The sequence below is a fragment of the Vanacampus margaritifer genome, chromosome 11, assembly GCF_051991255.1.
Source record: "Vanacampus margaritifer isolate UIUO_Vmar chromosome 11, RoL_Vmar_1.0, whole genome shotgun sequence".
NCBI lineage: Eukaryota > Metazoa > Chordata > Actinopteri > Syngnathiformes > Syngnathidae > Vanacampus > Vanacampus margaritifer.
In genome coordinates this window covers 20,064,734-20,085,705 of record NC_135442.1, presented here as the reverse complement: position 1 = coordinate 20,085,705, position 20,972 = coordinate 20,064,734, and the positions used below count along the sequence as shown (strand labels likewise).

Here is a 20,972-nt window from a genome sequence, read left to right as displayed (position 1 = left end):
TGAACACAGCATTATATGCAGAAAACTTGCGTTTTGACTGACTTCTATTACCTGAGCTTGTATTTACTTCCTGCCCTTTAAGTGACTGGTGCAAGAACATGTCAACAAGTCTGCGTATTTCACTGTTCACACAATTACTGTATTCCTTTGCCATACCTTTCCTATTGTTGTTCCGGGTCACTGAGGTTTTAGGTTTGACCATAATCACAGATCCTCTGGAGACTGTTGTGGCATCATTAGGATTTAGGACAAGAGTCAAGTCAGTTATCTCGTTGTGCTGTGAACTCTTCGTATGCAACTCATTGAGCTGGAAAAGAGGCCATTACATTTCGTCAATTGAGTGGAAACAGTCAAAGATGAACATAGAAAGGGTGAAGACATTCAAATTGGAGTCTGATTCTTTGCACATTTATGTACTTTTTAACCATGAAAAACAAAATACAAATACAGTAGGCTACATAAAATATAACTTAGATCACCTGAAGTTCTTCGAGGGTTATGTAGTCTATACTGTTCTGCAGATCAAGAACCAGATCCAACCGGACCCTCCGGTCACTTCCCTGTATTTCGTTCTCATCTGCAGTGTCAGTGTCAGGTTGGGATGTGACCCAAATGCAGGGAAACAGAGCAAGGAAGCAGAGGTGGAGTTCAAACAAGGTTTTAATCAAACAAAAAGGAGGAGGTAAACATGGCACTGGCCGGAAAACAAAAACAACAAGGTCTAAAAAGCAAGCGAGGCAAAGATGTGGGGGAACAACAAGGCAAGACAGCGACAGCAGGACGTGTGGAAAGAACAACGGATGGCTCAACACAAAACGAGGGGAAACACAAGACCAAGGCCTGTTCACACGGAAGCAAAGCCGGCTTCATTCCTCAAAAGAACCTTTGAACGTTTCAAAACATGCGTGTGTCCAACAGAAGACGCTGAAGATGTTTCACGGCTTAAAAGTATATGCCAAGTCTGGAGTGGTGCTGTAGCGCAGCCACAGTGAGTTAATGGAAAATGTAGAAGAAGAATCAGCAAAGAAGACGAACCACTGATCTGAATAGCCCATAGGCCAAGACTTTTGAAGCCGCAAAGCCGCCATATTACTTCTCCCAAGAAACGTTTCTCGGCATATGATCCTATACATTTACAGTATCTATCTATATATATATCTATATATATATATATATATATATATATATATATATATATAGTAGTATATACAGATTAGTGAGACGAACATAGGAGCAGTAACAACGGCGGGTGATTCAAGTACAATAACATCACGCAAAATATTTTGCTGTAAAAGCTAAGGAGGTTGCGCAAAACGACAACTACACAGCTATCCGCCATTGTTGACAGACTAGTGGTTCACGTGCAGTCACGGGGGAATTGGAGCATAGCTACGTCATCAAACAGCAGGAGTATCCCGCATATGTTGTCCACATTGGAACGTACATGTTTTGAAATCTTTCCACTCTGGAGCCCGGTTCCAAAAGTGATTGGTTTAAAGCTCTGAAACGGCGCCGCCGTGTGGACGAACTACCCAAACATTAGGAAATGCGGCTACATTGAAACGGGCATTCGTGTGGACAGGGCCTTAACACACACGCACTAATTGACATAAAGAGGGCACGACACAAGTGTCTGAGGGCATTGATCAGTTGACATCACAGGTGGGCAGGATTACACTTAACAAAACCAAGGGAGACACACAAGGAAAACAGAACACAACAGATCATGACAGAAACTAAAGTAAACAAGAACACAAAAAATGAATACCAAAACCTAAATCATGACAACAAAACCAGACCATGACACAGAGAAGCTTGATTTAAAGATTCATCCAGGTAAGGATGATTGAAGCAGATCTTCACTTTCTGTTTTACCTTTAGATGGATTCTCCAGATGAGAGTTGGATTCTCGGGGGTCGCCGACAAATTCCGGATCGTGATGTTCTCGTGTGGCATAAAGTCGGGAAACGCTTGCACGATGGATGTTTGGAAGCGGAGGTAAGGTAGGAGTGGCAAACCGCCAGGTTAACTAGGTCAGAGGCATGCATGGTCAAAATTAATCAATTTTCTACACCCTTTATCCTGTGCAGGGTTTCAGGGCACTGGAACCTATTCCAGTGGACTCCGGGCAAAAGGCACACCACACCCTGGCAGAGGCATACGTAACAGATATGGCAAACAAAGGAAATTACACGAGGACCCGAGATTTGAACGAGCCCACAAACTGTTTCGTTCCTTTTTCTTTGATTTTGTGTCTACCGTTTTGTTTCTATTTCCCCAGTTTCCTTGATGTGAGTTGGTGGGCGGTGATGCTGATAATGACAATCATCTGTGTTTATTGGTGCAGTAGAAGCAGAAGGAAAACACCAGATTATTTTATTCTTATTTTACTGCTACTGTACGTCATGATCTATTGTTCCATCATCTTACTTGTTCCATGTATGATATTTGGATGTACTTACCATTTGGTTTTCCATTAATTATAGCTACGATTTAATTTCTCTAGCATTTCTTTCTTGTGTATAGTTTGATTTTGTGTGCCAATTTCTGTTTACGGAATCTAACTTCCGCTGTGACTCCGTCCATCTTTGTGTTTTGTTTGTATTTCACATTGCTGTCATAATTGTTTTTCGGGTTTTTTAGTCAGTAAAGTTTTTCAAACAGTGTGACAAAATAATCAGGTCAAATTTTCACTTCTAGTAGCATCTGTTCCATGACTGATGCAGCATTTACCAGCATGCGGCTTCTAGTGAGTACCACACATGAGAACCAACCATTCCTCATCTTCTGTGTTACACTGGTGAAAGCTATTCTTCACCAGTGTTCCTTAGTCTTAGGCTAAGTACTGGTCTACATTCTTGTGTCATATGGTGAGGTTCGTGGACGGTGATGCATTGACATTAGATTTATCAATATTTTAGCCAAACAAAGTGGCTTAGTTGCAATTAAATTAGCAGCCTGAGAATAAAAACTGGTATCTTCTGACCTGATATTTAAAAAAGCTCTAACTTTCCATCCTCCTGTGTTAATTAGATCCAATGTTCTTTGGTAGTCCTTTTTTTTGGAATCCTGGTTCAATAGAATATCTTCCATTCAACATTCAGGTCAAAACCAGACCAATCCACTACTTGGGTCAGTTTGTCACAATTTTTTGGGCTATTATGTACAAATAAACCCCCCCAAATTGTGTTGTTTTATACAAAACAACCCCAAAAAATTGTTCCAATTGACCCAAGTAGTGGATCAGTCTGGTTTTGACCTGAATTGGGTTGCTTTGGATACAACTGTATTTAGAGTGTGCTATTTATTTTGACCCCACCAAAAAAAGGTTGTTTTTTATGAAACAACCCAATTTTGGGGCTTGTTTCTGGGTTATTTATTTAACCCAAATTTATTGGTTTAAATGATTAACCTAAAAAGTTGGTTTTGTTGTTTTTTGACCCCATTTGGATTATTTTAGAGCCAATTGTTTTTAGAGTGTTGGCTTTCATTTGTTAGAAATTAGATTGCCTGGACTGCAGATGTGCATTTAATTTTGTAATTAAGACAAGAGTAAAGTACAGGTAGTACAAATTTTGCTTATGTGCTCTCCTTTGGCGTAACAGAGTCTGCCTCACTCACCTTTTTGTAAATCTGTGATTTACCCAGTTCACATCGCACCCATGTATTTGAACACAAAATATGCCAATTCAGCAATTTTGACTGTGATCTCGCAGACGCCGTTGGCTACAGTGTATTCACACAGTTGTACATCATTAATTATTAATAATAACAATATATAATTAAATGTCATTTGGGAAAATTTTGTCGGTTTTAAAAATGATGGTGACCCCTGACTTATGCAGGTGCAGAAAAATTTGCAGGTGTCTGTAATAAAGTGATGGCATACTGAGTGAAAGGCAGGACTTGTGGTCACTTCCTATTTACCTGATCTTTCTGTTGATGCAAGTTGAGAGCATCCCGCCGGTGGTCCACTTCCTGCGTGTGCTGCCGTGTGATCCGCCTACTCTTCTCTGGCCCCTGTGACCTACATTCAGTTCCTAGTGTGACCAAGTCCTGTAGGGAGATCGAACTTTTGGTGGTTTCGTTCTGGTAAAGTCGAAGGAGTTTTTGGAGACGAGGTGGGGAGTTAAGAGTGCTCATTCATACTCGTGAGTATAGAAGGAGAGGTCCCCGGCGAGTGCTGTACGTCTTCGGGATGGTTGACTCTTGGCTCCTGAGCAAACTTCCACTGTTGGTTAGATGCAGTAGAGCATCATGGGATTTCCAGATGTAGTAGTCCTAAAGTGTTCATACATCTTTTAATGACATTTTTATGGATCGAAGCAGTCCTTATTTAATTAAAGCCACAATATCAATATTGTTAAAAATAACCCCCCAACATGACCCAACATGTTGGGTTAAAATGAATAGCCCATAAACTTTTTGTGTTGTTTGGTACAAAATTACCCAATTTTTAGGTCTTGTTTTATTCAAAACCACCCCATTTTTTTCATTTGCTTTGTGTAAAATAACCCAGAAAGTTGGGTGAAATTGACACAAGTGGTGAATCGGTCCTTGTGTTACCTAATTTGGATTATTTTTGACACAACTGTTTTCAGAGTGTTGCTTGGATCAAAATAGCAAAACGGGCCAAAGAAAACAACCAATTAAATATTAAAATCGTAGTCAGTCGGGTAGCCCGTTTGTTTATTTTATATTTTTGAGTTGGATCATACTTTTTTTTCCCCATTTTTTATTTTAGATTTAACAAAACAAAATGAGTCACATTTTTGTTTTTCGATTGGCAATTGAAAAGAATGAATAATGCACATATTTGCCTTTTTTTAATCTGTTATTTTGTCAATCATTTTGAATTTACTTTTTTTTTTTTTCAAGCGTGCCAAAAAAAGATTGTCAGTGTGATACATTGTGTTCATCTACAACTATTTCTAGTTCTTTTCTTTAAGTAAATAAGCAAAAATAACGAGAGAGCAATCAAGAAAACAAGTAATAAATAACCATTTTTACTTCACTCTAATTCTAAAACATTTCAAGTGAAATATGACATGTGGGTACCTGTGGCGTGAAGCAGACGTCCAGGCGGCCATGATCGCCCGCACTCTCTGTGATGACGTGACCGCACCCCCGACTCAGCGGCGACAGAGACAAATCCTTCATGGTGTTACTTCCTATCTCATCCAAAGAAGCATTTATTAAACAAGCTCAACCATTCCAAATTATGTAAAAATCCCATTCATGGATTCAAGGATTTCCTTAATGGTGGAAAACTTTATGTAAAAATGGACAATGATCATACCTGCTGTCTCCTTAGTTTTCTTTAGCGCATGAGTGCTTGTTGCTAGGATGTATGATTCAGTACTTTGTGTTAGCGTTGCCCCAGCTGTAGCTGCTTGGATTAACACACTCACACAAAACACACACGCACACACATTTTGAATAGGAATGTCCAGGAAGTGTCCTGATTGTGTAAGTAAATGGAGGACAGGATCAGGATTTTTGTTGGCTAATTCTGTCCACAAGCTGCATGAATGTATACTAAAAAAATAATAATAATGCACCTAATCAATCAGATGGATTCATTCTTAATTCTTCCTTTTATTGACATATGCCAGACAACTCAAGACAAGAGTTTGGGGAAAGCCTTTTAGTGCACCAATGGTGTGGACAAATACGCCCATGTTTAAAAATGACAGTGCAACTCAAAGTACTTACATTATTAAAATATAATCCCACCATTGCCCCCACAACCCTTTAAGATGCAAAGTTGAAACATGCATATTCAGACACATACAAGTATAAGGTAAGAAAGCAATGGCTGACTGCGGTTCCCATCTGACGTCACTCGACAATGGCCATCCCCACGGAGAGACAGACCGTGAATGGCAAAACATAATTGACATGATTTTAAACAGATATTTATTTCGATTTATATATTGTTACTTTAATTGGTTATTTGAAATAGGTTCATGTAATACAACATGATTTGGAATGACTGTGTTAACCAGAACAACAAACAATTTATCACATTCAGCCATCTTTGTTGTTTTTGTCTCAAACACTTTGAGATCGGAATTGGCAGAATCCAAGTGGGATATATCCGACTTCTCACCTTCCTTGATGCAGGATAAGTGGACTTTACTCGCTATAGGGAGAAGTGAAGCCACTGGTGGCCATCTTACGATGCCACTTGCAAAGCATGCCTAACTTCAATAGGCCTACATTGGTTTCTCCGCTGCCTTTTCACGTTATTTTGGTGAAAATACCAGTATGTGATGTACGGTTGTATAAGCCTATGAGAAGTGCTACGTGCACATTTCATCGGTAAGAATGCAATTGTAATTTTTCTCTTATCAGGTATGTCTCAGAATGCTACTTAAAGATTTGTCTGCATTTTGTTGTCAGAACCATCAAAAATTAAATGAAAGCAAAGCTCACCAGGGAAAAAAATTACTGCGAAATGTAACCCTTACCTCTCTGTAAGTCACAATTCACAATTAGGGTTGGGGAATGCAGGTCCAAAAAGTAAAAACCTTGCCAGTTTGGCTTTAGCCACAGGTGCTTCTACTCAATTGGCAGGTCAACAAGCTCGCCTCCACCTGTTGATGAGAAGCACCTGTGGCTAAAACCAAACTGTTTACTTCCTCGGCCTGGATTCCCCAACCCTGTTTACAATACACTGAATGGTTGATGCAAACTGTGAAGTTCGTTCTTTGAGAGGCTGTCGTTGTTCTAACAGAGATGCTAGCGGAATTTCAGCCAAAACCGAACAGAAGTTGTCAGTGGCAACGTAAAATGGCTGCCCACTGGCTTCAGCCGTAGGGGACGATTGTAAGTCCATTCATAAGCTCGTGGCGTGCATGCGGTTCTACGTTAACGTTATTATTATTATTTTAATTATGAAATGAAAACATCGTAATTAATCGATTGGTCATTACTGGTTGGCTGTGTAAGAAAGTTCGACCGGTAGGAGCTGCTGTCTCCATAGCAACGACCAGGGTTGCTAGCTGAGCAGCAAGTGAGCCGGCCAGACATTACTAATCGTCACAGAAACGTCGCTTGCAAGCTAACGTTAAGTTAGCAAAGGAAGAGGACTGAACACTGCACCGACCTGAGGCTTGGTTGCTGCTGCGTGGCCAGGATGAGCCGCTTGACACGTTCGACCTGACGGCACCGCTGTGAGCGCACTGTAAGCATTCGCCTCAGCATTAGCATTAGCTTTAGCATGAAGCCATGAACAGCCAGCGTCAGTCTCAAGTGACATGTTGCGTGCGTGCTAGCGAGGCTAATGTTAGCTGTGGCTGGATTCGTTCTATCGTCATGATGGATGAGCGACAATGTTACATCCATCAAAAAGCAAAGTTGGCAAAAGTACTTAGATTGCCTACTAAGGGAAAAGTACATGTGTGTAAAAGAATAAAATAAAATAAAATAAAATAAAAAAATAAAAAAAAGGTAGACAGAGAGGTGCTGGTCTTTGTGCTTAAGTAAAAGTTAAAAAGTACAGATTTTGAAATATACTGAAGTATAAAGCAAAAGTGAATTACTGAGGTGGCAATACTACCCACAGTATGTACTTATGTAGACATACAAAAATACATGTGTTGTAGTAGAAATATGAAAGAAAAATAGATTAGGCGATGTGGCTATAGTCTTCTTCTTTTCCTTTTGGCTTTTCCCTTCTGGGGTCTCCACAGCGAGTCAGTTGCCTCCATCTAACCCTGTCCTCTGCATCCCTTGCTCTCACACCAACTACCATCATCTCCTCTTTAACTACATCCATAAACCTCCTCTTTGGTCTTTCTCTAGACTTCCTGCCTGGCGTTTGGAAACTCAGCATCCTTCTACCAATATACTCACTATCTCTCCTCTGGGCATGTCCAAACCATCTCAGTCTGGCCTCTCTGACTTTATCTCCAAAGCCTCTAACATGTGCTGTCCCTCTGATGTACTCATTCCTGATTCTATCTATCCTGGTCACTCCCAAAGAGAACCTCAGCATCTTCATCTCTGCCACCTGCAGCTCTGCCTCCTGTCTTTTCCTCAGTGGCACTGTCTCCAGACCAAAAAACATTGCTGGTCTCACCACAATTTTATAAACCTATCCTTTCATTTTAGCTGGAACTCTTCTACCACACATCACACCTGACACTTTTGTCCACCCGTTCCAGCCTGCCTGCACACGCTTCTTCACTTCTTTTCCACACTCTCCATTGCTCTGCTCTGAACTGTTGACTCTAAATATTTAAACTCCTCCACCTTCTTGGTCTCTTCTCCCTGTAACCTCACTCTTCCACTTGGGTCCCTCCAATTCACACACCGATACTCCGTTTTGCTACAGCTAACCTTCATTCCCCTCCTTTCCAGGGCAAACCTCCACGCCTCTAGCTTCTCCTCCACCTGTTCCCTGCTCTCACTACAGATCACAATGTCATCAGTAAACATCATAGTCCATGGAGATTCCTGTCTAACCTCATCTGTCACCCGGTCCATTACCATAGCAAACAAGAATGGGCTCAGAGCTGATCCCTGATGTAGTCCCACCTCCACTTTGAACTCCTCCGTCACACCTACAGCACACTTCACCACTGTCTTACAGTCCTCATACATGTCCTGCACCACTAAAACATACTTCTCTTCCACTCCAGACTTCCTCATACAAAACCATAGTTCCTCTCTGAACACCCCGTCATAAGCTTTCTCCAGATTTACAAAGACATAATACAGCTCATTCTGACCTTCTCTGTACTTTTCTATCAACACCCATGCAAATGCTGCGCTTCTGTGTTACTCTTTTTTTTTTGGGGGGGGGGGGGGGGGCATGAAACCATACTGCTGCTCACAAATGTTCACCTCTGCCCTCAGTCTAGCTTCAACTACTCTTTCCCATAGCTTCATTGTGTGGCTCATTAGCTTTATTCCTCTGTAGTTGCCACAACTCTGCACGTCTCCCTTGTTCTTAAAAATAGGCACCAGCACACTTTTCCTTCATTCCTCAGGCATCTTCTCACTATTTAAGATCCTGTTGAACAACCCTGTCAAAAATTCTACTGCTACCTCTCCTAGACACTTCCCTTTTTCCACAGGTATGTCATCAGGACCGAGTGCCTTTCCACTCTTCATCCTCTTCAATGCCCTCCTTACTTCATTCTTACTAATCTTTGCTATTTTCTGGTCCACAACAGTCACCTCTTCTACTCTTTGTTCTCTCTCATTTTCCTCATTCATCAACTCTTCAAAGTACTCTTTCCATCTTCCCATCACACTTCTGGCATCTATCAACACACTTCCATCCCTATCCTTTATTACCCTAAACTTCTTATCTTAGGCAATTCATATCTTTGTTTTTAAAATTCTAACAAAAAGGCAGAGGTCTCCCAGGCACAGCAACATATTTTAGAAAGTTTAATTAAAATCTAAACAAATAAATGGCTCCCTCAAGTTTTCTATAGTAAACAAAATTTTCCAAAATTTCAATATAACTGAAATGTTATTTTTTGTAATTAGCTTTGCTTTAAGTTTAAACAAAAAGGGCAGGGAGTTCCTTCAGCAGAATCTCTTGGAAATTTAACTGAAAATTTCAATCCGTAAATAATTCCCTGAGGTTTATCCAATTTTAAGATGATCTGTTACCGGATAGCACTACATATGGAAAAAAGGCCGATGCCGATATATGCATCAATATGCCAAATATTGCCAGCTATAATCAGCCTTGCTGATAATTGGTCTAAGTTAAGCCGAAACAACAAGGATGCCGGCACACCACCATGAAATTCCAATAAGGGAACCTGTAATAATTCTTCCAAGATAAGTATTTTTGGGGTTATTTTCATTCATTTCAGAAGTGTTAACACATTGTTAGTGACAAAAACAAGTAAACCTCATGAAAATTTATTGAGAAATGGGCAAGGTACGACTTATTTTCAATGTTTATGATGAGGCCATCGCCTCTGCCAACATGGTTGCCGCGCCACATCGGCATGCGTTCAGAACACAACTCTGAAAGTGGGAGTGGTCGCTGTGGCAGTGTGCGCTCCCCTTCTATGAATTAATGAATGCACCCATGTTTTGTTGTTGTGACCAGCAGAACTACTATAAACATTTGCTACAGTGGCTCTTTCAGTAACAACGTTAAACCACCATCAACTTTAGAAAAAGTTAATGACTTACAAACTTGAAGTGCATGAATAATAAATGAGATAGTTTAAATCCCCCGTCTGCCCACAACCCTCACATTTGGCTTGTACAATTTTCATTCGTCCTGCCTGACACTCTGGATGCTCCGTGTCCCTAGTTGGAACGAGAAGAGCGCGCTCCGGCATTCCTATTTTGTGGCACTCTGAATAACCGAAGGATAGGGTGGAACCATTTCAAAAGAAGAATTGTGATTTTTCGGACAGATATTGTGATTTTGATTGGATTTACAGTTTTTTTGTTTTGTTTGTTTCAAGTCAAGCTTCAGAGAAATATTTACTATATTTTGAGTTTGCCAATTTAACAAAAGTTATCTATGAATATTAGGGGTGGGAGTATTTGACTGTCTCACCATTTGGTTCTCATTTTTGATTCTGCAAGTTGATTCAGTATCAATTTTCGAAGAATCGAGAATCGAGAATCGTCATGATCTGCTCCAGTCTGACTCGCTAATGCTAATTAGCGCGCTACTCACGGCACTTTTATCACTAAAAAGGATGGCTATTTATACAAAACGCTTCAAGAATGTATACAGAGCAGCATGTTAACATTGCTCACCGGCATATGCTCTTCCTACGCTGCTACACAACTTTTATTGGCATAACTTGATCGTGACTTTTTCCTTCTACTCTCTAACTACAACTTAACAGTGTATCAGAACGCGCAGAACCACACTGCCCTTAAGTGGCCAAATCGGGTACAACATGAGCAGCACTCCCATTAAAGGCACACACAAACAAGGGCAAAACAGTATTAAATAATTTAACTAAAATCGATATTGGGACATTTAAAATCGATTTTGAATCGTACTAAATGAGGATCGCGATTCTTATCCGAATCAGTTTTTCGGCACACCCTTAATGAATATAACGAAAATGTCCTTAGTTTTTGTCTTTGTCAATTTAAAACATGAGCCTTTCAAATGTATTTATTACTGTATGACAGCACAACCTTAAGCTGGCAGAAGGAAAGTCAAATAGTCGTCTTTGATTTATGGTCGTTTTACTATGTGTCGCCCAGAAGCAACGTCATCTAGCGGCAGCCCAAAAAAAGTGCTACTAGGCAACAGCTGTGCTTGCGGCTTGTGTTTGGATTGGAATGACTTCCCTGTTTTTGTCATTTTGTTCAGCGCTTAATGCGACTAGGTAACAAGTGCTCTACTTGTTTGATTAGTGTTGAGGATGGTGCTGCGGCTCCCCCTGGTGGTGACCGTCCACGTGGACCTCCTTCTACTCCTGGTGTCGCTCCTTGCCTTCTGGACCAGGGTGCACCGCCTCGCGCACCCCAACGCCGTCGTGTAAGCAACTTGCATTCAGTACACCTAATAATATCATATCTAATACAATTTCAATGTCTTATAATATAATGGGACATTTGTGTGTGTGTATGTGTTTATGTGCAGCTTTGACGAAGTGTACTACGGCCAGTTTGTATCTCTTTACATGAAGAGGATTTTCTTCATTGATGACAGCGGACCGCCACTCGGTCACATGATCCTGGCCATGGGGGGTGGGTTACCATGACGACCAAATACCTGTCTAATAAGTGTATATGTGTGTGTGTGTCACTGATGTGGTGTTCGTGTTTGTACTTTGCAGCCTACTTAGGAGATTTTGATGGCAACTTCACATGGAACCGAATAGGAGCAGGTAAAACAAAACACACCTTACATTTGTATGTGTATACGTACGCGCGCGTGTGTTTTGCATTGTTGACTGCGTGTGTGTGTTTGTTTTTCGTACAGAGTACCCATGCGGTGTGAGCGTGTGGAGTCTGCGTGTCCTGCCGGCCGTGTGTGGAGCGTTGTGCGTTCCTTTGGCGTATTGCGTGACTTTAGAGTTGGGCTTTGGTCACATATCAGCATTGGGAGCAGCACTTCTGCTGTTGCTAGGTAACCACGTGTCTCACACACGCGCGTACACATAATCAACTGAGTTGTCCCTGTTGTTGTTTGCAGACAACGCTATGATTGTCCAATCACGGCTGATGTTGCTGGAGTGTGTCCTGATCTTCTTCATCCTCTTGTCCTTCCTGTCTTACCTGCGCTTCTACCGTGCCTCTAGCAGGTGAGTCCAGACCCTCGCCGCATCTGAACTATGACCTTGCAGGGAGGACATGTTGTGACCTCTGACCTGTGACCTCACAGCTGGGCTGTCAGATACAGTTGGCTCCTCCTCTCTGGAACGTCCTGCTTTGCCACCATCGGGTCAGAAAAAGACACACGCTTACACACACACACACACACACACACACACACACAAACAAACACACACACACATTGTGAATCATGTGTGCTTGCATGTTCAGGGTGAAGTACATGGGCGTCTTCTCCTACCTGCTGCTGGTCGGCGTGGCCTTTGTGCACTGCTGGAAGTTGATTGGCGACACTCATATGAGCGGCGTGAGTACACACAAGCACACACTAAACATTAGGGCCCGATTGATTAATCGGCCGCTTATTATAATCGGCTGATCGGCCAAATCAATTACTATTATTAGTTTCCCCTTAAAACGTTATCGAAGAAAAACGAAGTTTCCAACACTGTGAAAGTACCCTGAATGCACCATTTTGCTTGCTTAGCATTAGCAACTAGCAAGTGTGTAGCAAATGTTATTCTGTTGTCCCTAAGTGTCCTTTAAGCTGTTTAATGACACCGCAGTTGGAGTTAAATGTAAAACTAAACACACAACATTAAGAATTACATCCACTAATATTTAAATACAAAACATGCTTTCGTTTTTAAAACATTGCTTAGCCTAGCGCTAATTCTAAGAGCAAAGGGAAGATCCCATTCAAACCCTAACAAGAAGTTAGCATTGACTATGGGAGTGTTTTTCCTTCAAATAGCGAATATTCACACACAAATGGTGTGGGAACACATACCCACACGTGAGATAACATTACGCAAGGGCACCGATTCTTCCCAATGTGTGAAAAATGAGTTTTTAATAGAATTTAATAACTTTCTTCTGAACTCACTTTAAGTGTGTACACAATGGATGTACAGCACCACACTGCCCCAAGAGGCCAAAAGGCAAAGGAACAGTCAGTATTTGTTCTTACTGTTTTTTCAGTTGCTATTATTTTAGTTTATTCTATTCTTATTTCACTTTCTTATTGTTTTATTTTGTTATTGTCCTTTCAAGTTATATTTGAAGTTGATATTTCAAGGATTCAAAGTATTTCTTTTCTCAAAATTCAAGGATGCAAACACCCAAGGATGATTTTTTTTTTTCTTAAAACACATTTCCACATGACATGACACGAAATACAATCCCTGAGGTCCCAGGTTAGCCCAGTAAGTCCCAAGACTTGTGAAAATAACACAAGATAAAAATATATAAAAGAAAAAGGGAATGCTTTACAGCAGTTGTAAACAAGTAAGAATGGTTTTATTATTGGCACATAAATCTATATAATAACCTTGTATACTTCATGAAATTTGTTGATAAGGTCAAAAAATGTGCTTGTCATTCAAAGCAGAGAATCTTAATAGCGAAGGTTTGTGCATAAGTGACACCCATTGAAAGAATTGGAGACGGGGTAATTTTATACATTATATATACAGTGGTACCTTGGCTCACGAACTTAATTGGTTCCCACAGAGAGTATGTGAGCCGAAAAGTTCGTCTTCGAAACAAGTATTTCCTATAGGAAACCATTGAAATGAGAATAATCCGTTCCCAGGTCCCCATAAAACACAATTTTCTACTAAAAAAGCCTTAAAACTACACAAAATGTACCTTATTTTATGTATAATAAATGTGCTATTGTATTGTAATTAAAGAAATACACTGTACTGTATAATAAAGTGTTTTTATTTGCAAAACTTGCAACTTGCCTTTGTGATGGTACAGTAGTTGAAGGCTTGATGGAATGGAGTGGGAGGAGGAGGGAGGGAGCGAGTTACTGTTTGGAAGGAGAGTCCTCCGGTGTGGCTTCTCTTCTTTGCTTCTTAGGAGACTCTTCATCCTTGTTGCTGACTAAAAACCTCTTAATTGACACCTGTTGCTTTCTGAGTTGTAAGGTCTTACGAAACTGAGGCATCACATTATCATTCATCATGTTGATGATTCTCATAGCCACAGTCTTTTCTGAATGGTACTGTTCGACAAAATCCTGCAGATCACTCCACTTTGCTAACATGGTCTTGATGCTCTCACTTGATGCTGCAGCCATCTCCTCCTCCTCCTCCTCGTCCTCACATGACAACTCCTGAACGGCTTCCTTCTGCTTGTCCTCTTGAAGGCGAATCAAATCCTCTGTGTTGAGGACCTCATTATGGGCAGCAACAAGCTCCTCGACGTCTTTTTCGGTCCCATGGTAGCAAAAGTACACTCCAAAAGTACTCCAAAATGGTCCAAAATGTCTACCGAACACAAACCACGTCCACACTCAAACAAAGGGGGCACAAACTGGGACGCCGTGAGCGTGCGTCAGCTTCTCGTGATTTCTCGTGTCGCGAGATTTGGTTCGTCCGCCGAAAACTAGTTCGTCAGCCGAGACAAAATGCTGGCGAATTTAATGTTCGTGAGGCGAAAAGTTCGTGAGCCGAGGTACCACTGTATTTTTAAATCATCGGTAATCAGTATTTTTTTTCTTCCAAAAATCGATATCGGCATTGGCCTAAAAAAGTGCATATCAGTCGGGCCCTACTGAACATCCCCAGAAGCCCTTCAACCTATCTGACTGTGTGTTTGTGTGTGTTAGTTGAGTGTGTTTGTCGAGTGTGTGTGTCGCGGTGTGTGTCTGTTGGTGGTTCCTGTCATGCTTTACGTCCTCTGCTTCTATCTGCACCTCACCTTTCTACACCGCACTGGACCGCACGACCAGCTAATGAGCCCCGCCTTTCAAGCTAGCCTTGAGGTACACATGCACACGAACACACACACATACTGAAAAACACATGATGCTGATTAATTGATTGATTGCGTTGTCAGGGCGGTCTGTCACGGATTACGCAAGGTCAGCCTCTGGAGGTCGCTTATGGCAGTCAGGTGACTTTGAGAAGCTCTGCCTCCCAGCCAATCCCGTGCTGGTTGCATTCTCACAAAGTCAACTATCCAATCAGGTATCCTGCCGTCAGCTCACAGTGACCAGCAGCCAATCAGGTGGCACCTTGCTAACTCTGTGTGTGCATGTATATCTGCGAACATGTTTATATGTGGTATCCATGTGTGTGCCTGCATGCGCAGGTATGAGAACGGTCGCGGCAGCTCTCACCAGCAGCAGGTGACCTGTTACGCCTTCAAAGATGTCAACAACTGGTGGATCGTTAAGAACGCCGACAGGTAGGTGGCCCGGTGGTGGGGGCGCGGTCAACGTGTGTCAATGTGTCCGTCACGTGTGCATCATATGTTTGTCAGGGCTGATCTCACCGTTGGCCATCCTCCTCGCGCGGTGCGTCACGGGGACGTGGTCCAGCTGCTTCACGGGATGACTTCACGATTCCTCAACAGGTGATTGGTCTTCATCCAACAATGCATTTGGGGAATTTGACTTAATTGTGTATTTTGTCGTGTGCGGCAGCCACGACGTCGCAGCCCCCGTCAGCCCCCATGCCCAGGAAGTGTCGGGCTACATTGACTTCAACGTATCCATGCCTGTGCAGAACCTTTGGAGAGTGGTAGGGCACCTCACGGGAATTTATTGGGTTCTCAGTGTGAATGTCACAGCTCACCTGTCTTCTGGGTTTGGCTTCCCGAGGGCAAGTTGATGTCAATTTCAGTTGCCTTTAGAGGGCAGTGTTAGACCAAAATGGCAACCCCCAGAGATCTTTGAAAATTGATATATTAACGTGCTTAATTCTTATTCTACTCATGCAATACTATTCAGAATATTGTGTTTAGACTAATTAATACATTAAATATTACTGCAAATTTAAAAAAAAAAAAATTGCCCTGAGTTACGGTTTAATCAATGCTTTCCTTTCCTTGCTGCCAAATTGTAAACTTCTCAAGAGGACTTTCAGATTTGTGGCTGTTGTTCCCATAGATAAGTATTTCGCTCCTCAAGTCACTTGCTTTTATTTTGCAACAATCATAGCTATAGAAGCAGGCTTAACCCCAGCGTTTTATTAGCCCGGCAGCCCACCAGGCTTTCCTTGTCCCCCCACCAGGCTAAGCCCCACATCAAATAATAATTTTTAGCTTGTGTGCACTGATTTCTCCAGTCAATGAATGACGAATAGTAATCATTGGATGTTTTTCGCCACTCCAACCCCCACTTCAGCGAACATTATATATGATTTGGGCATATAATTCATGAAAATAACCTTGATCCTGGCAAATAAAGCATAAACTGTTATATGCACAATCAACTTAAAGCTGCATATCTGCAGACAGACAGTGGAAAATTCGAAGCCGAATTTAGTCTAAAAACTATTGGCCAGAGGCTTGCAGGAGTTTCCATTGTGAAGAGCTAAGGTGTTAATCTACTAATTAGAAGATGTTTCAGACATAAATGGTCAAATAAAAAAAGGCTATTATAGAGATATTTTTGGCCAAATTGTTCCATAGAGAGACTTGTAAATATGTACACAGTGTTGTGATATGTTGTTTATGTATTATGTTGAATGTAAAAACTGTGTAAAATCATCAGAACATTTTAATTAATTTATTTATTAACAAATGCATTTGACAAAAATGACAGCTTAATTACAACAAACTTTATAAATACTGTAGGTGGTTGGTTAGTCGTAGTGATCATGAGCCAGTGAACAGGCACGCAGCAAAATAAGTACAGTATATTCAAACTAAAACCAATTACAGAAACATATTAACTGCAATTTGAAGGTCTGCTCTGTCCACGGTCATGCTGCGTCACCATCGAGGAATTAAAAGACTTCTGCATCGGATATCAGAGGTCCCTCGAAACTTAATCTTTGACAAAGATTTTATGTTTTGTTTCAAACCTTAAAAACCCCCCCAAAAAAATTCTGGACAATAATATGTTCTATGCAGCCCCACTAGTCTAAATACGGTATTCTGGTTAATATGTGTTAGTGGAATATGAGTTAAGCAGCAAAATCCAGCCGTTTTTATCAATATCAGAAGGCGGCCATTTTGCTACTTGCTGTTGAATGAAAATGACATCACAGTTGCTCAGGTCTCAGGTAACAACCTATCACAGCTTGGCTTCAGAAAACAGGTGAGCTGTGATTGGTCGCTGCCTGAGCAACTGTGATATCATCTTCAGTCAACAGCCCTCTGAGATGGTATGGTAAAGGCCTAGATACACCAATCCGACGTCGGTCACATCCGACTCCTACCCCCTCTGGGGTCGACCCAGACGTCGGCACGTCGCGTAGAAAAATGACGTAAATACACACTGCACCGACACCGACTATTACGTACCTTCAGCGCATGCGCAAGAAGTAATTCCCCTCCATACCATCAGCGGCAGTAGTCATTATTCCTAAAGACAACTGGCAACCTCTTTACGGTGGTGGGAATTTAAAACATAAACAACTCATACCAGTGTTGACAGCGGCGCCGGGGTAAACACAGCGACCAGCTGGTGAAGCGAAAACGGGCGCTGGAACAAGCTTCGCCCCTTCTCGTTCCCGAACGCATGGATGTACTCCGTTGTGGCGTATCCTGGATCCTGTCGACTCCTAGCTGCTACCAATGGTCGGTTCACCCAAAAAGCTTCGGTCGTGCTGCCCTCCGCGTTTTGGACGCCGTGCCGACCTCCAGCTTCTGAAGGAGCTTCCTCGAGACCGCCAGACAAAAGGGCCATGCACCCCTTCTGCTCCCACAAGGATCTCACTGTTAAATGTGCGGTCATTGACAAACAAAAGGTTTATTTTGAGGGAGTTTTTCCTTTCCAGCAACTTGGATTTCCTCTGCCTGACGGAGACCTGGACTGTCGCTGGTGAGTCCACCGCTATGATTGAATTACTACCGCCTGGCTGTGCTTACTTACGCTCCAAGGACGTCGGGCCGAGGTGGAGGAAAGGCGACTATTAAAAAAAAAAAAAATGTAAATGATGTCTATTTACCACATCGATTCACAGCTTTGAAGCCAGCTTCTTTGAAGTCAGCCAAACTGTCACTGTACTGTCATTTACCGACCTCCAAAATGAAATAAGGACTTTTTAAACGACTTTGCGAATCTTCTTGCCAAAATCATGCTAAAATATGATCATATCCTCTTTATAGGGGACTTCAATATTCTCGTGTGCCGTCCTGAAAAAGCATAACGTTGAGTTTAGCATTGCTTATTCGCGTTGTCACTTGCTCTTCTTGTCCCATGTGCTGATTCGCTAGCTAACAGCCAATCACAGTAATCAAATGCCCCCGACGCCGATTCAACATGTCCAATTTGCTGGAAACGCCCCCCGAGGTATTCCAACTCGATCCGACTTCACGACAGTAATTTATACACTCATCAGACGGCGCATGCCATCGGCCCAACGCTGTCCGGCTCCCGACGTCGGATTGGTGTATCTAGGCCTTAAGATGGATAGATGTGGTATCGTAGTTTAGGTACGCCATTTTAAGCTTCTTTTTTAATTTATTTTTTATTTATAGATTTTTTTTACTGTAGTTAGAAAGGCAAGTTTCAAATTCAACCAGAACTCGTTCATTGCTGTCAACACAATTAGGGAACGGGGATTTGGGGTGCGAGTCCCACCTTTACTGTTCTTGGTCTCAGTTTTTTATAAAATAAATTTCCCCCAAAAAATTCTATTTATACTCCGGAGAAACTCTTGTATGATAGTTTTTTTCTTCTTCTTCTTCATGATGTTTTTTTTTTTACTCATACGACTTGATGTTTATGCAGCCAGATTTATTGATTAAATTTATTGAAAGTTGTTAGTTTTAGTTGATTCAGTTATATTTTTATACTTCCTGTCGACACAAATAAATTACGGCCTTGCTGCTTAGAGAGAAGTGGCAGTAAAACAGGCCAAAATCCAGATGTCAGCTAACAGGCAATCTTCATACAACATATGGTTGAACTAAATAACAGAGTAGAAAAATAAATATTACGTCAAGATTTATGGAAGTGGTGAAAATGATGACGATGATTACAGCATGGCGAAATTGACGACGATATTGATGGTTAGAACGACAATGATATTGATGATAACATTCACTGTTATTACAATGAAGATGACGATGTGGCTTTTTCAGGACATTCTGAACCGCGAAGATGATTCTGAGGTGTGGAAGACGATCTTGTCAGAGGTTCGCTTGGTTCACGTCAACACGTCAGCAGTCCTCAAAGTAGGGACAGGAAATTGCCTCATATACAGCTCCGTTAATTCCTCCTCATTCACAGAAACCCATCTGTGTGTTTGTTAGTTGAGTGGCTTGTCTCTTCCAGAATGGGCATCGGGTCAGATGGAGGTAGTTGCAGAGAAGGTGAAAGGTCACAGCAACGGAGTGACATGGACGGTGGAGGAGCACAGATATGGAACCAGTACGCCCAGTCAACTCATCTCTCACACTTTATTATTTATTTATTATGTTATCCAGTCATCTCTATACGGGAAGCTGCAACAGACATAATAGACATACAGACTGCTAACTAATAGTGCATGTGTTCATGTTTGCAGGTGAGGAGCAGAAGGACAGGGAAGCGGAGCTTCACTCCCCCACGCACATTGACGTGAACCGGAAGATTTCCCTGTGGTCCAAGTTTCTGGAGGTTCAGGTTCATTGTCGCCGCCGCAGGTGATGTTACAACATGATGCCCTTGATGATGATGTCATGCTGCGATGTCATCACCAGTGGAGAATGCTGACAGTGAAACAGGAAGATAATGAGCACAAATATAGCTCCGCCCCTTTGGAGTGGATCACCATGGAAACAAACATAGCCTACTGGCTCCACCCCTCCACGAATGTGAGACGCACTCGCGGAATCACAATCGTGTGTGTGTGTGTGCGTGTGTGTGTGTCTTTGATAGATTTTTAGTGAGTGAGTGATTGTAACCTGTGTTCGTGTGTCAGGCTCAGATCCATCTGATTGGTAACCCAGTATCATGGGGTGTGGCCAACCTCAGCCTGCTGGCCTATCACATCATGGCAGCAATCTATCTACTGAGGAGGAGGCGGGGTATCAAAGACTTACCTGATGGTATATATACGCACACACACACAACCACCAAACAAACTGTGCATCTCATTTAAATTAAGTGTGTGCGTGTGTAGCTGCATGGGAGCGTTTCGTGTTGCTGGGCGTCTTATGCGTTGGCGGCTGGTTGTTGAACTTCGTTCCGTTCGTGTTGATGGACAAGCGTCTGTTCCTGTACCACTACCTGCCTGCGCTCGTCTTCCTGCACCTGCTCAGTGCCGCCCTGTTGGAGCATGTATACACACACTTGCTCAGGTACACGCACACACACACACACACACACACACACACACTATTGTAGCTTAGCATCAGCATCATCCATAACAGAAACAAACCTCAATCCTTGAGGCTCAGTGCATCAAAAGGTCATCATGCATAAGAACAAGAGGTCATTTGACCGTGTGTGTGTCCATGTGTTTTCAGCAAAGACGCACACCGCCGCGTGCTGCTGGCGTGTGCGTTTGTCGTGTTGGTGTGCGTCTTCCTGTCCTATCACGCGTTCAGCCCTTTGACCTTTGGGAGCCCAGAGCTGTCAGCCAACAGTCTGCGGGCGCTCAAGTGGAGGAGCTCGTGGGACATCTTGTATCGACGGCGCTAGACTCCTCCCCCTCTGTGACATCATTTCTTTGTGAATGGACAGTGCTTTATGTCACATCACTTTTAACAAACAATAAAGTTAAAGTTTATTTTTA

General features: G+C 42.1%; 2 protein-coding genes across 7 annotated transcripts in view; one reads left to right on the top strand and one right to left on the bottom strand.

The window, feature by feature from the left end:
* kiaa2012 (KIAA2012 ortholog) overlaps positions 1–7,061 on the bottom strand; it is a 20,607-nt gene extending 13,546 nt beyond the window's left edge. For 2 of the 4 annotated variants that reach the window (XM_077580660.1, XM_077580663.1), the window contains exons 1-8: positions 6,474–6,588; positions 5,300–5,406; positions 5,059–5,171; positions 4,150–4,281; positions 3,928–4,056; positions 1,876–2,029; positions 480–577; positions 157–307 (exon numbers count right to left, since the gene is read on the bottom strand). In XM_077580660.1, the coding sequence (XP_077436786.1) occupies positions 157–307; positions 480–577; positions 1,876–2,029; positions 3,928–4,056; positions 4,150–4,281; positions 5,059–5,160 (766 nt within the window). In that variant the 5' untranslated portion in view covers positions 5,161–5,171; positions 5,300–5,406; positions 6,474–6,588. Of the gene's footprint in view, positions 1–156; positions 308–479; positions 578–1,875; positions 2,030–3,927; positions 4,057–4,149; positions 4,282–5,058; positions 5,172–5,299 lie in introns of all 4 variants that reach the window. The other 2 variants (XM_077580662.1, XM_077580661.1) reach the window with 2 other exon arrangements.
* On the top strand, positions 6,902–20,972 carry pomt1 (protein-O-mannosyltransferase 1). 3 transcript variants are annotated; one of them, XM_077580667.1, is made up of 20 exons: positions 6,902–7,189; positions 11,368–11,491; positions 11,597–11,703; positions 11,793–11,843; positions 11,939–12,085; positions 12,152–12,260; positions 12,341–12,400; positions 12,502–12,595; positions 14,906–15,061; positions 15,136–15,266; positions 15,391–15,486; positions 15,562–15,654; positions 15,725–15,821; positions 19,336–19,428; positions 19,507–19,624; positions 19,761–19,852; positions 19,936–20,049; positions 20,157–20,283; positions 20,358–20,535; positions 20,704–20,972. In XM_077580667.1, the coding sequence occupies exons 2-20, from the start codon at positions 11,376–11,378 to the stop codon at positions 20,876–20,878; spliced, it is 2,154 nt and encodes a 717-aa protein (XP_077436793.1). In that variant the 5' UTR covers positions 6,902–7,189; positions 11,368–11,375; the 3' UTR covers positions 20,879–20,972. The 3 variants fall into 3 exon arrangements, with proteins under 3 accessions (XP_077436793.1, XP_077436790.1, XP_077436791.1); XM_077580664.1 differs by having other exon boundaries at positions 6,912–7,189; positions 19,761–19,858; XM_077580665.1 differs by having other exon boundaries at positions 7,064–7,189; positions 11,324–11,491; positions 19,761–19,858.

Bases quoted from the DNA above. Each gene is read 5' to 3' on its own strand.
- pomt1 (XM_077580664.1), top strand. From the start codon at position 11,376: ATGGTGCTGCGGCTCCCCCTGGTGGTGACCGTCCACGTGGACCTCCTT. The intron at 11,844-11,938 runs GTAAAACAAAAC...TTTTTCGTACAG, and splicing joins ATGGAACCGAATAGGAGCAG to AGTACCCATGCGGTGTGAGC. The intron at 12,261-12,340 runs GTGAGTCCAGAC...GTGACCTCACAG, and splicing joins TTCTACCGTGCCTCTAGCAG to CTGGGCTGTCAGATACAGTT.